The following is a 14840-nucleotide window of genomic DNA, read 5'->3' on the forward strand; positions in this document are numbered from 1 at the left end:
CCCCTGCTATCTGTCCCCCTGCTGCATGTCCCTCTGCTATCTGTCCCCCTGCTGCATGTCCCTCTGCTATCTGTCCCCCTTCTGTCTGTCCCTCTGCTATCTGTCCCCCTGCTATCTGTCCCCCTTCTGTCTGTCCCCCTGCTATCTGTCCCCCTGCTGCATGCCCCTCTGCTATCTGTCCCCCTGCTGCATGTCCCTCTGCTATCTGTCCCCCTGCTGCATGTCCCCCTGCTATCTGTCCCCCTTCTGTCTGTCCCTCTGCTATCTGTCCCTCTGCTATCTGTCCCCCTTCTGTCTCTCCCTTTGCTATCTGTCCCCCTGCTATCTGTCCCTCTGCTATCTGTCCCCCTGCTATCTGTCCCCCTGCAGCCTGTCCCCTTCTGTCTGTCCCCAAGCCATCCTTCATTCTCTTTCTTCCCTGAAACTCCCACGCTGGATCTCTCTGTCCTAACCGCACTCCCCATGGCCTTGATCCTGCGCTTCTTTATATTCCTCTTCCATTTTGGACAAAGTGTCTCTGATAGGCAGCATCCTCTGGAGTGCTTGGGGTGAGAAAGCAGAGTTATACGCGGTGCTGCTTCTCCGTGCCCAGAGAATTAACTCTGACTGCCTCGGCAGTCTGAGAGCTTGATGAGAATAGTAACCTTTTAAAACAGATGCCCAATGGAATCAGCCTGCTTAGCTGGCGGTAAATGTATGGTGTTATTATTCATGGGCAAACATTATGAGGAGTTTTTCTAAAGGAATGGAGAAAAGGGTTTAGGGATACATGGATGTGTCTCTGTTAGTTTGTTCCCCGAGGAGGGAAATGCATTTTGGCATGATGTCTATTTAGTAGGGTTGCAAAGGGCTGGAAAATTTCTGGAAATTTTCCTGAAACTTTCCGTTCCATGGGAAGTTAAGCTGGGGAATTTTGGAAATATTCCACATTAGAAACTTTCCATGGGAATTAACGGGAAAGTATGGGAATTAACAAGAATATTCCTAGAATTTTGCAACCCTACTATTTAGCAGATGTGCCTGTCCAAGGTGACATATGAGTGAGGGTCAGAGAGCAGGATCAGATCAGCCAGAGTCACCGGAGCAGTTTGGGTTAAGCGCCTCACTCAAGGGCTCAAAAGTAATCTGACTGGCTGCGGAATCTGAACGCACAAACTTCCAGACACCTGCACAGACCCCTAATGCACTGAACTCAAAGTGCTTAAGGTGTGTTTAGATTTAGTTGAGTTCTGAAAGTAAGTTACAAAGGCCAGTTCTGAAGGTCGGTTTTAAAGGATGGGGCTGAAGATTCATTTTGTCGGGGTTAAAGATTGCAAAAAAAACTTTAGGTTGGTTTCTAAGGGCTGGTTATACGGAAGATTTTGTGTGGAGGTTCCGAAGTTCCTGCCATGAACCGGGCCCGGCTCTCTGGCCCTCAGGAGTTCCCGCTGGCCGTCCTGGGGGGGGCCGTCTGCAGATGCGGCTTCCCCACGGCACAGTTCTCGCTGCACGAGCGGGAGGATGAGGAGATGTGCCAGCGGTATTGCCCTGGCGACGAGGCGGAGAATTGCGGCACGGATGACTACTTCCTGGTGTACCAGACGCAGGTGCAAGGTGCGTATGCTCCTCGTACGCACCGTCACGGTGTCACAAGGGCCACAGAGATGGCACCTCCCTCACTAGCAGCTGCCCAGGGCAGGCTGAGTGCCCACTGTGTGAACAGTGTGTCCTCACACAGCCCCTTCTATGTGTAGCGCCATCAGCAGTCTTAGCAACCCTCCCGACAGCTGTGGAAACCGGGAACACAAGGGCTTTTACTCTGACTTCCCAGAATGCATTGCAGCACTGACTCACGAGCACATCTCACAGGAGTGAGATATCGCAGATATTACTGGATGACAAATGCTTCTGTGTGTCTCCCACTGTTTATTACAAGGAATTTCCCCGCACAGGTTTTTATCGAGAGGCGTCGTCCATGTTTATTACGCCACGATACGCAGATTGTGTCGCCGCTGTGTTTTAAGCTCTCTGCAGATCCTCTGTAGGCTGCTGTTTCAGCTCTGCAAGGGTTCCAGACCCTAAGAGTTTAAAGGAGCTGAAATCCTCAAAGTGCCTGTTATTACACAGATTTCACCAGGTCACACTGTCCAGTAGTGACACCCAGGGCATTAATATATCCAGAGTAATGACACGGTAGAAGGAACTCACCCGAATCCCACATAAATAAACATAATGTTCCTATGAAATTTATGGAGGAAAAAAACTAAACACAAGATCTGCTCCAAACCATGAATATAAGTATATATGGTGTTATCCAATGTTTAAATATTTCATATGTTTTATATTACATTAAATTTGTATACTATTCTAAATTATATGCAATATAAAATCTTGTGTTTAGACGTATATCTTTCTGCAAGCAATGTGACATTTTGCTTTATACAGGTCTGTTGTTTCCAGTATTGTATGAGACTGTGTCATTAGAATGATCGGTCATCCTGAATATTATGATCCCAGACTCTGTTCCCAACCTGACCGCCCACCTCGTCTCTGTCCTCCGCCCAGACAAACGCTGCATGGATCGCCACTTCCTGTTGTCACGAACGAAGCGCCTGACAGCACTGGCCAGCTTTCCTGGGGCGGGAAACACGTGGGCGCGGCATCTGATCGAGCTGGCCACGGGCATCTATACGGGCAGCTACTACTTTGACGGCTCGCTCTACAACAAAGGTCTGCGGAATAGGGTTCAAGGGGCCAGCCGGGGCTGATCGGGGCGCCAACCACGCCCGTGTAGGGCATGGGGGCAATGCTTTCTGAGCTGATAAGCCATTAATTTTCAGTACTTTAAAATAATTAAATTCTTCGTATATTAGAATGTGGTAACAATTTTTAATAATGCCATGTCTTCCATGAACACATAACACATTACAATGCATTCATAAAGCATTATAAGCATGGCTATTAATATTTATCAAAAGACATAAATTATGACCATGTTTATGTTTATTATGCCTTATGAATGCTTTATGAACGTCTCATCTATAATTCACTATAGATACCTTCTTAATGCAGCACAAAGCATCCTTAATGCTTATACAAACCATTTTAATGCTATATCATGGTATCTATAGTGCATTATAGATGAGAGCTTCACTGGAGCTTATGAAGTATTATAATCAACACTATTATGCTTTATGACTGTCAATAGAAGATGCCGTAATGCTTTATTATTTCTTGAACCGGCCACTATAATGCATTATGAATGTATTTATAGTGCATTATAGATGAGAGCAATGTTACCACATATTATTATAGGTTGGTAATGCATTGTTTTTTCTTAGTATTACTGTGTCTTTTAATCAAAAGATACAAAAAAGATACAAAGTTCTTGTAGCTCAATTGTAATGTAGGAGAGTAGAGCCTGGTAAACAGTCACAAAGCGACAGATTCTGGCAGATTCTGCTTTGGCAGAGGCTCATGGGAGAACTGCTGTTCTTCATACCTTCCTAGGCTTCAAAGGAGAGCGAGATCACTGGAGGAGTGCCAGGACCATCTGCATCAAGACACACGAGAGTGGCAGGAAGGAGATCGAGGCCTTTGATGCCGCCGTCCTCATCATCCGTAACCCCTACAAGGCCTTGATGGCGGAGTTCAACCGCAAGTACGGCGGCCATGTTGGATTCGCCTCACAGACCCACTGGAAAGGGAAAGGTAAGGGCTCATCACTAATCAGCACTTGGGCAAGTCACTAAAGCACTACCTTCTTAGGGTTAATCTCATTGGATTTCTTGGTCAGTTTTCCATATAAATCAGCAGTCGCTCCCTGCAATGAATGCTGAAGCAGATAAGCTCATTCTTCCACAAACCTCCCATGAGAGGAACTGATCGTGTAATTTTGCACTGTAACAGTGCACTAAAACAGGCCCCACCCTTTGTGCCTTTTCAAACTCTGTGTCACACATAGTTGTGTAATCTGTGAATGGGGTACAGGATGTTCGTGCAATATCCGGCACATTGGGCAATAAAAAAACTAATAGAAACAGGGTTTTTAAGTCTGATTTACTTTTGAAGGTCCCTGACTGTACAGCCTTGCAGCCGCGTCTCTTACAGCCCTTGGCTCACAATTGAGCACCATTTTACCCCCCCTGCCATTTAATTTACCCCCATTCTGGCTGGCATGCCTCCTTTCCTCCTGTCATCTTACGGGTCTTGTGACTTTCCTGGCTGTTGTGGTAACTATGGCAACCAACCTCAGATTTCCCCCCCCCCCAACCCCCACTGCCTCCGCTTTTCGTGGAATTGACTTCAGCTCTGCAAGACGTCCGGAGCATCGGAGCGTCGCCGGATTCTCGCACGTACTCGCAGTTGGCGTGGGGGGGAAGGTAGGGGGGTGACGGCAATGTTTCCGGGAATCGCCTCTCATCTCGCCCCCGCCTGGCCTCGTCTGGCCCCCCCGGGATGTCGGAACGCGGTCGTCGCTTTGGCCACGACCGGGGGGGCTCCCCTCTGCCTGGGAGCAAAAGCCGGAAAAAAAGCCCCTGGCAGGTGGACACCCCCCCAGCCCCCGCCGTGCATGCCGCTGTCAATCTGCGCTCCTCCTAACCCGGAAAACGCAATGGAAGGTTAAGCGGCTGATCATTTCGGGAGAACAGTGGCTAGCAGAGGAGGTCAGCTACAGATAGCCCCCCAACTTTGCTTTGCCCCCCCTCAAGTCCTGCAGTAAATACTGTATATAACCAGCCAGAATCCCAGAGTCTCTTAAAAAGAATGAAACTGGCTTTGTTCCACACGGTTAATTTAATCTCTCTGGGGGTGGCTCAGCACAGAAGCTTTATGAGCTGTGATTACCTGAAGCGAAATGCATCAGATCTGTTTAACTAAGTGCCCTCAGACCCCAGGTGGGGGGGTCGGGTATGCGTGTGACAGGACCCCCCATGTTTCTGCTTGGGTGTCTCGACCACAGTCTTATGCAGTCAGAGTCCCCCTTCGATTCTTGTGCCCCTGCTGGTTTATCTTTTTTGTTGTGATATTACTCTCTTACCCCAATAGGCCCAGCAATCACTTGTGGAAAGGCTTTGGATTCAGGCATGACCTGAGGATGACAGAGAGGGAAAAAAATTTAAATGGAGGCTGGCATAGTCAAAGTACCGCCTAGATTATGGGGGCTGAGGAGAGAGGGAGAGAGACAGAGAGAGAGAGAGAGAGAGAGAGAGTGTATGGTGTCTACAAAGGTATCTTGTAACCCAGATACAATCGGTACTTCCTCTTCCTGTTTGTTAGCTCTGGAAATGTGGGCAAAAGCGGCACTTTAATTATGGAAATACGTCCAGTTCTTGGAAAAACTGGGACAGGATGTGTATTCGCAGCCGAGGCTGACAGGTGAAATCCCAGAGCTCACACATTGCTACTGTTATCTTTTAAGGCGCTGGACTCGCTGCATGTGACTGGCAGACACATCCTGTGTAATCCCGGATTACAGTATCGGCTAAAGCGCCATAACTCTCCTCGTGTATTGTTATTTTGCCCCTATGCAGACTGGCCAGAGTTTGTGAGGAACTACGCCCCCTGGTGGGCATCCCACACCCTGGACTGGCTTCGCTACGGGAAGAACGTGCACGTAGTCCACTTCGAAGACCTGAAGAGGGAGCTTTTCGGCCAGCTGAAGAAAATGGTGGTCTTCCTGGGCCTGGGGGTGTCTGAGGACCGCCTGCTGTGTGTGGAGGGCCAAAAGGACGGCAACTTCAAGCGCTCCGGCCTTCGCAAGCTGGAGTACGACCCGTACAGCCCCGAGATGCGGGCCACCATCGACGACCTCATAAGGGTGGTGGACAAGGCCCTGAGGGAGAGGAGACTGCCAGGGGTTCCAGAGGAATACAGTCCAAGATAATGGTCATGCTTCCCAGCCATTTTCTCTCTGCACATCTCCATCCTTAATTAGTTTTGGTTGTAAAACAATGTAAAAAAAACTAACTAGTCTCAAAATGCAGAGGCCCTCAAAGGAAGTCTGTTGCTTGGAAGGACCTGTCCTGATGGGGGAGTGGGGGGGGGGGGGGATTGTAAAACTATTACATGGATTTTGCGCATCAGTCATAGCTGACAATCACGGGTCTCCCTTCCACGCATGTGCGTCCGCTGGGTTTCGCCTTGACGACAGGAAAGCCAGTAGCTGGTGTATTTATAGTCAGATCCAATTAATTTCCATTCGTTTTTTTCCCCGGAATTTTAACAAAGAAGGTTGTGCTGCTATTCCTAAACCCTAAACGAAAAAGTCTCCTTTTATAGACTTCAAATATACAAATATCAAATAATAGTGTTATTTTTGAGATGAAACACAAAAAAAAAACAGCAACCGGCATTTTTTATAGTCTGTGGGACCGTCGCATGTGATGTGTATAGAAGTGAGTTTTTTTGGGGGGGAAATGGGGTTTTGACAAAAATATAAATATATTTTTTAAAAATCCATCTCTGACGATATAAACACTTTTCTTTGTTTGAAAAGCTAAAGGACAAGTGTGGAATGTAGAAGTAAACAAGACAGGTCGACGATTTAGAAGAATGTATGACACATATGGCTAAATCCTGGCAGAGCAACATTGTTAGTCCAAAAAGCAGTATAAGAACGGTAACAGAAACTTTCCCGAAGCTTTCTTAACGCTACGTCATTCGTAAGTTCTGTCTTTTAACGTAGAACTTACGAACGACATAGAGTTAAGGCTTCGGGAACAAGTTCTCTCTGCTACATCCTCAGTCATTTGCTTATAGTAACTCACAGTAACTCAATAACCAAATAAATCACAGTGCAATCAGTCTAGGTGGCAACTGCAAATGTGGCAACCAAACCAAAACTAACACACACACAGCACTTTCATAATGGTGTAACAAAATTCCTGGCCATCTGTTGTACACCTGCTTGGTACTAATAGCTACTAATAATTTTACCTTTTAGCTAAGGTGAAATTTCCTTTGCACTTTGAGCATCTACCTAATCATCCAGCTGTTGGGGGGTTCTTAGCAATATTTTTCTGATTCTATGTTCGACAAACACGCCACTCTTCAGAAATTATACTTCAGTGGTAATTTAAAGTTAGTCTGTCTGTCTGACACAGAGCTATCGGTCTCCTAGATTATTTCTGCCAAGGCTGATTCTCGATGCTGGTTTGAATCAGACCGGACACCTGCCTTTGATGTCTCCATAACTGAACATTTCCCACGGGTATTCTGGGTAACGGACGACCTTCACTTCATCATAGGGGAAATTTCTCAACACACAACAAAGACTCCTTTCTCGTAGAGCATATAAGAATACTGAAACTACAATATTACTAACACACTGTATGACAATAAACAAATGTGGGTTCCTGCAGGCACCAAGCTTGATAGACGTAAATACATAAAAATATGTATATGTATATTGAGGAAACAAATTCTATTTTCCCTATTTTTTGCGGAAGCAAAGCCTAATAGCTTAATGCAGGTCATCAGTTGTTGATAATGAGTTCAAAACATTCAGTGAATTTTTAGTGTTTATGTGTTCCTTGGAAAGGTACATTTAAAATGACAAACCTAAAAATATTGATATGCATTTATATCTATTAGCAACTGAATGATTGATTATTCTTTAGAAATATTGACATTCTTTAGATGCACAAATTATTCTTATTGAGTCTCATTTCTGCCCTTACTAGCACCTTAGACGAAGCGATCTGTAAAATCACAGGGTCCTCGCTGAATTCCTATGATTGGCTGGAAACATGAAAAAGGCCCAATAAGCGTGAGGATGGGACCTTATTGGATGCTTTGGTGGCCTGGTAATCTGCCCCTTACATCTCCCCAGAAATCCTTATATTATACTACGATTCTCCCAAGCAGCTTCATTTGTTACCCCATAAAATAATTCATATTAATTCATTCATCACCTTGGTTTTGTGTTTCCTACTTATTCAATGTTTCTCAAATTACTTACATTATTATTAAATAATTGACATTCTTTATTTTTCTAATTCAATTTTTCCTACTTTTATCCAAAACTTTAATGACGAACAGACATACAGATAACCCCACTACCTTTAATTAAATGAATTTTAACAGATACCATCTGTAAACAAACCAAATGATATTGAATCATTTTTCTGGAAAATATAAATAATTAAAAATGAAATTACTCTGGTGTGCAGGCCCAATATGAGATCCTGATATGATTGTCTGTCCAGATGCACAGTATGCCAGTATTAATCAAATGTTTCGAACAGCTTATTTTGATTTGCTTGGCATACATCTGATTGCTCATTAAAGATTTCCCTGCAATTAATTATTAAATTGTAAGGATAAGGCTGTTTCTTGTTCATATGCTTACCGTTTGCGGAACGTAGTTGAAAAACAGCTGAAATATATCAAGCCATAAATGAATTCTTATTTCCCCAATTGGCGATGTCAACGTGCTCCAGAAAGCCACAGCGCTGGGTGTCACCAGGAAAGTCTGCGGCGTGTCGTGCTGCTTCTGTCAGCGTGCCCATCCCGAGGCTCAGCAGCGCCGGCGACCAGGCGAGGCTGCCCTCATGCAGAAAATGCGACAAGGTGCAAAAGCCACACGCGCCGCAGTATGAGCTGCATAAATTGGACAGGCTGTGATGTGAGCATGTGGGGAAAACAGCAATGGTGTTTTTCTAGTAATGTTAATAATAATAATAGTTATGGTGTGGCATGGCACAGGCAGGAAAATATGACGAATATGAAATATGACGTACAGCAACAAGACAAAGATGCTTCATTAAAGAAAAACAGGACATAAAGGTGACTTGCGGGAGGAGGGTCAAAAATAAGACTAACCTAAAGAAACCACAAGTAACACAACTAAAGAACTGGGAAAACTGGGGAGCAGAACTAGAAAACCAAGCAGAGTTTACAGTGAGCACGAGCACAAGCACGATAGACTGGGGAAATGAACAAAGGCAGACACTTAATTACTCAGGTAATGAGGACTAACAAAGGGCAGGTGTGAATCATCAGAAACATTACCCAACAATGCTATGGAACTAGGCAGAGGTGAAACAATTGCAATTAACGAAGAGCAAGAACCATGAAATGTAACAAACAGTAAGGGGTAACAGCTCTAGGGACGACTGGGAACATAAGGTTATGCAAACAGAAAACCAGGTACGACAGGGTAAATCAAAAGTAAGGACAAAGAGCAAAGGCAAAGATACACAATACCAAATACAGGAAAAAGCGATAATACTTAAATAACAGATGAGGCTGACCTCGGGTCAGTAACACCTGCTGGCCAAGCGGGGAAGACATGAAGGACAGGGATGGATGGGCACTGACAGGGCGAGTTTCTAGCTATTGAAAAGATCAAGGGCTTGACCTTTTGTTTTTTTTTGAAGAGAGATTGGCAATTGGGGCTAAAATACTCGGGGCTAGACTGCTTGGGGCTGTAGCCCCCAGTGCATTGACCCTGACAAGTAATAATAATAATAATAATAATAATAATTATTATTATTATTATTATTATTAAGACAATAATAATTATTGTTATTATCATTGTCGTTATTGTTATCTATTATTATCATTATTATATATGAATATTATAATAATGCACATTTTATTAGACTCTTTGGAGTTATCAGTGATTCCAGCAGTAAAAATCAAGCTGGGTCAGTTTTGGATGGATGGATTTTGTGGGCAGTGTATGTTGGGTTAGTCCTTCCATTCTCTGTTTAAGTCCGTAAAACCGTGGCATCTGGTTCTGCATGGGGGAGTGCATTTTTTTATTCGTAAAATACAAACGTGGATTGTAGGAGAATGGGGATTCCCTGTGGTATCGCACTTTGAAGAGAAAGGGGATTCCCGGCGGTATCGCACTTTACTGAGGTACGCTCAGACTGTACCCATTTAATGTCTCCTCATTTCCTGATTTTCAGCACCACTGTGAGGTTAACAGATTGCTTTCATGCTCAAACTTTATTAATTTTGACCCCAAATACAAATGTATGTTTATATTTTCCCAAGTGATTCTGTATATAAAATGTATCTAACTTTTGCTGATGTCCTCCTTTCCACGTTGCCCAAAAATCAAGGTTTTAAACTCCCACAGATTTTTACCACCCAAAATCACTCTAACTTTTTAGCATGAATGGTAACTGAATACTGTGTTTAAAAGGAGTTGCTACAGATGTGGAGTTTGGTATCTCGCACTCCTAAACGGGGCCTTGTGATGTAGACGCTGGTGGTCAGCCGTTTCCAGCATGTTTTTGACATCAAATGCTTTGGCATCTGAGGCAAACTGGTTCATTTTGGATTTTAATTGCTGTTATAATTGTGCATTTCTGGGATTCCACATTGCTTGTAACCAGAAGAAACTGTGGGGTTTTTTTTAATACATGCTGCATTTTTCACAATAAATCCTGACAATGTGTTTCTTTGGTGTTTGTGGCTGGATATAGCCTGCTGCTGTCTAGTTGACCCTTCCCAGAACAGCTGATGGATGATGGCAAACGAGCACTCCTGAAAGCACAGAATGTGGTCGCAGTTTCCTGCAGATCTCTGCAGCAGCATCTTACCAACTATGTGACACCATGTCCCGTCAGCAGAAGCGGATGAGAGGGCGTACTTCAGCACTCTGATCCAGGGCATGATGGGTAATGGCTGCCTGATACCTCCTTGTTACAGGGACGCGGTGGGTCAGTCTGCTCCTGGTGGCCCCCCTGTACAATGTGGGTAGGATGGTCGGGGGTTGGGGGAAGGGCGGCTCTCTCGGGCCGCCGCAGAGAGCTGGTGTTGGTGGACCAAGTGTGTTGTTGTCGACGTTCAGAGGTAGGTTGTTGTTCTGGCACCAGTCTGAAAGAAGAACAGAGACATAGAAAAAAGAAGTTTCCTCATCTGTCTTGTTCTATTCGCATAGATGTACATGGGTCTGTAACTCCGCCTCCAAACCACAGGCATGCGGAGGAGGAAGTGAGTACAGCGCCTTTGGTCCAGCGTTCGATGTCCATTTCCAAAATGCAAACCCACTCAATACCGGAGTGAGGCGACGTTGAGGGCTGCGCTACATTTACAGCAAAAATTAACTCTGCTGGCTGCAAAAACATGTTACTTTAACTGCCGGTTAATGATTACGAAGATGGAAGATCAATTATACTGTTGCATGGAACTTCATAACAATGCTGGTTTGTTCCCCCTTTAAAAGCTCATTTCCACAATGTGTGTTTAAAGGACCGCAAACCAGCTTTTATTGGTGTGGATATGGAACTGAAATAGTTTACATGTATTAACACCCCCCCCCCCCCCCCCAGATTAAGATCTCTTACTGCAGTAAAAACCAAGGTAACGAGATCGACCATTCAGGCAGCATGTCTGGCTGCAAATAAGGGCAGTGAATCGCGCGGCCCTTTAAATGGACCGTCCCAGCATGCTCGGCGGCGGCCCGGCATTCACATCAGGCAGCCCGTATCCCCGTCCCCCTTAAATATGAGTCATCCCGCTGGCCGAGACACCGAGCCCAACCCCTCTCTGCACGAGCGGTCGACAAGGGAGGCAGGCACTGGCAGGGAGGCAAATGTGACATTCGAAGGCACAAATGCAATTACACGGTCCAGAGCCGTGGGGCACCGGCAACATGTCGCAGTGATGTTAACATCGCCAGTGCGTTATTAGGGACACATTCTGTGGCACCTCCGTGTGCCCCTGTAAGTGTGCGCGTGCCTTTCCAGTAACATTTTCAGCTGCGTTTTCAGTTGTGGTCTGATGGGCTCAGAAATGGTTAACTGCATCAATATGACGGTCAGGGAGAGGTCCCCACAAAGCCATGTGTCTGTGCGAGTCTGTGCATATCCACCATGTGTGTCTGATGCCATTTCCATCTTTTGCTGAGCTGTGTTGGGTTGAGGTTAGGACTTCCCACAAAAACAGAACGGAAAATGTCCGTGTGTCTTTAAGGAATAACTACACATATATCACATATAAGTGATAATGCCACTCTCAGATACCTTACCCTTACTTGATTTGAAAAATGAAGCATATTAATAATACATTCTTTTGCCCATTGAGAAGTAAAAAAGAACATCGTTTCATCCATTTTTCTTTTAATGATAAAACTTCTTTACTACAATTTTGCCAATGAGCAAATGCTGAAATCACATAGGTGCAAATTGTCTTACCAGTTTTATTTTGGCAAATGCAAGATAAAGCGAAGGGATCTGCCTGTCGAATGATGAACAGAGTTTGGTGTCTCATGTTTTTTTGTTTATCCTTATGCACATAATCCACTCAAAAGTACAATAAGACATGTAACTTTCAAGTGCAATTATTTTGCAAATGTTTACTTTGAAAAACAAATAAAAACGTTTTTAAAAAGTGCAATAAAAATGAGTGATAAGAATCAGAAGACTTCAGAAGTGTTGCTCTGAGGATGAAGACCAAGCTTTGCTGCCAGAATGACTTCCATGGATCATGAGGTAGTTATCTTGATATCTTGGGATATTTGATATCACAGTAGCAGTACGACAAAAATATGCCACAAGCTTAACTCTCAACAGAACCTGTCTCAGATGACCCTAGCTTGGCCCTCTGGCACCGAGATGCGCCTTGAAAGAGTTCGGCTATGAGTCTGGCTCTCTTCTCTGACCGCGTCCTCCATCTGCAGGAGAAGGGAGCTCTTGAGCTTCTTTCGGAAGTCGTGTCCCACAAGTACATAGAGAACGGGGTTGAGGAAGCTGTTGGCGGAGGCTATGGTGCTTCCCACCATCAGGCCCGTTTTGATGACCCTGTAGCTGAAGATGCCATGGTTCAGCTGGAGAAGCACAAAGACGTGGTAGGGGAACCAGCAGAGGAAAAATGCCACGATGAGCGCCGACATGACCCGGAAGGGTTTGGAAGACTTTGTCGCCCGTTTGCTCCAGAGCTTCTTGATTATGAAGGAGTAGCAGGTGATGATGACCAGAAATGGCACGACGAAGCCACAGAGGAAGCGACTCAGGGCTATGATACCTTGGCTGTCACCATAATCAGTGTAACACACCATGACACTCCCATTCGCTTTCACCTGACGGAAGGCCAGAGCCGGAATGCTCAGGGCTGCCGAGGTGACCCAAGCCACGAGGACAGAGATGGAAGCTTTCCTCAGGGTACGGTGGTTGAGGGACCAGACCGGGAAGGCCACCATCAGGCAGCGGTCAACGCTGACCAGGACCAGAAGGAAGATGCTGCTGAACATGTTGAGGAGAAGAACCAGAGATGCGAGCTTACACATGAGAAGCCCGAAGGGCCAGCCAACGTCGGCCATGGTGGTGATGTTGAAGGGAAGGAAGGAGCAGTAAATAAAATCGGACACCGCCAGACTGAGGTACCAGGTGGTGTTGACAGTCCTCTTCATCCTGAACCCGGATATCCAAATGACCAGGCCGTTTCCACAGAGCCCCAGCAGGCAGATGCCGACGTTGATGGTCATGAGGGCTTCTGAGAGACCGGAGGGGAGGCCCACGGAATCCAGGGGCAGCGACTCTGGCTCCAGGGGACCGTCCTCTGTCTCATTGCTCACTCTGTAGTCGTCATAGAAACTACTGTCAATGAACTCCATGGTAGCTGAGAATTAATTTTTTCCTTTTTGCTACTGCTGTGAAGAGAATAAAGACTGAAAATTATTAAATGTTCCTCAATGGCATTTGAAGAGTAATTTGACATAAAATGACACATTTCCATAATTCCTTCCATTTGGGTGAAGGTCGGGGTCCGTGTATATTTTAAATGCCAAGTTGCCTTTTGAGGTTTTTCTGTTGGCGGTTACAATTTTGCAACATTGCATTGCTGGTTTCCTGCATGTACGCATCATGTCGACTATTTACCTCAGAAAATAAGAAGGCCAGATGTTCAAAGGTAAGGAAATACAATATAGCACAGGATTCCCAGCTGGTAGAGCCTTACCTCTAAGGTCAGGGAGGTGTCATGGAAGACAAAAGTCCCCAGCGCCTCCTTTGATCCTCCTTGAAGTGAATTTGCCTGGACACTTCCCCTTTCTTCCAGTATGTAAGCGTGACTCACGAAGATGACCGTGGTCTCACTGCTGATCCAGCCAATCACAGCATCCTGTTCTGTGAAAGTAGTTCCCTGTGAATATGGAGTTTCACAGCTGCAAGTGATAATGCCACTTTCAAATATCTTACACCGATCTTAAAAAGTTTAATGTGTTAATAATACATTATTTTAAATGTCACGAAGGGGGAAAATAACAGGATTTCATTATTACCAGGAAATTCAGGTGAAGGTACGTTTAACACAATTGGGCGGGAAAAACGACGGCAAGTGACATATTTTTGCCCAATGTCTGTTTATACCACATGCTGAATTTCGTAGAGAACAAAAAAAAAACGTCGTTGCAGATGTTGGTGCAGCTTGCTTCTGCCAGACCTGCTTGTTGAATAGGACATGATTTCTCCTGAAGAACTGGGACGGCTGCTTTTAAGCATCTGCGCTGGTTCAGTATGATAACAACACGTTTTGGTGAGACTTTGGAGTCCTGGCCTGAAATGATACTCGCTATGTAAAACCTCAAAACCTATTTTTGGGTATTAATGATGTAACCTTACCTTAAACAGGCAATACTGGTGGAAGAAAACAAGCGGATTGTATTCAACGCTTTAGTTAATGGAAACTTTTATGTTATATATTAAGTTATTAGTGAAAACTTATTTATTAAAAGGTACCTGCTATAGAAGCCTTTGCCTGCAAAGTGTACAGGGTCTCATGTATGACAGCAGTTTTTGCTTTTAAGAAATCCCAGTTCCTCATATGTGCTTGGTTCATATCACTTTCAATGTTTCCCAGTGGTAGTTCTAGCTTGTATGGCGCCCTGGGCCAACCAGGGAGGT

General features: G+C 45.0%; 2 protein-coding genes across 5 annotated transcripts in view; one reads left to right on the forward strand and one right to left on the reverse strand.

Moving 5' to 3' along the window:
* The window catches only part of LOC111842136 (sialate:O-sulfotransferase 2-like), a 47205-nt gene extending 36812 nt beyond the window's left edge, over positions 1-10393 (forward strand). The window contains exons 6-9 of the mRNA XM_023808458.2: positions 1419-1593; positions 2545-2709; positions 3490-3690; positions 5514-10393. Of these exons, the coding sequence (XP_023664226.1) occupies positions 1419-1593; positions 2545-2709; positions 3490-3690; positions 5514-5866 (894 nt within the window). The 3' untranslated portion in view covers positions 5867-10393. The remainder of the gene's footprint in view (positions 1-1418; positions 1594-2544; positions 2710-3489; positions 3691-5513) is intronic.
* Positions 2849-14029, reverse strand: LOC111842137 (chemerin-like receptor 1). Of its 4 annotated transcripts, none has more exons than XR_002837835.2 (6): positions 13897-14029; positions 12135-13588; positions 10539-10815; positions 5021-5071; positions 4339-4577; positions 2849-3676 (listed from the first exon to the last, which is right to left on the reverse strand). XR_002837835.2 is itself a non-coding variant. In XM_023808460.2 (2 exons), the coding sequence occupies exon 2, from the start codon at positions 13550-13552 to the stop codon at positions 12521-12523; it is 1032 nt and encodes a 343-aa protein (XP_023664228.2). In that variant the 5' UTR covers positions 13553-13588; positions 13897-14029; the 3' UTR covers positions 12043-12520. The 4 variants fall into 4 exon arrangements, 1 of the variants encoding a protein (XP_023664228.2); XR_002837837.2 differs by having other exon boundaries at positions 12135-13514; positions 13897-13983; XR_002837836.2 differs by lacking the exon at positions 4339-4577.
* Positions 14030-14840: the final 811 nt, after the last annotated feature.

Source organism: Paramormyrops kingsleyae, chromosome 7 (assembly GCF_048594095.1).
Source record: "Paramormyrops kingsleyae isolate MSU_618 chromosome 7, PKINGS_0.4, whole genome shotgun sequence".
NCBI classification, from domain to species: Eukaryota; Metazoa; Chordata; class Actinopteri; order Osteoglossiformes; family Mormyridae; genus Paramormyrops; species Paramormyrops kingsleyae.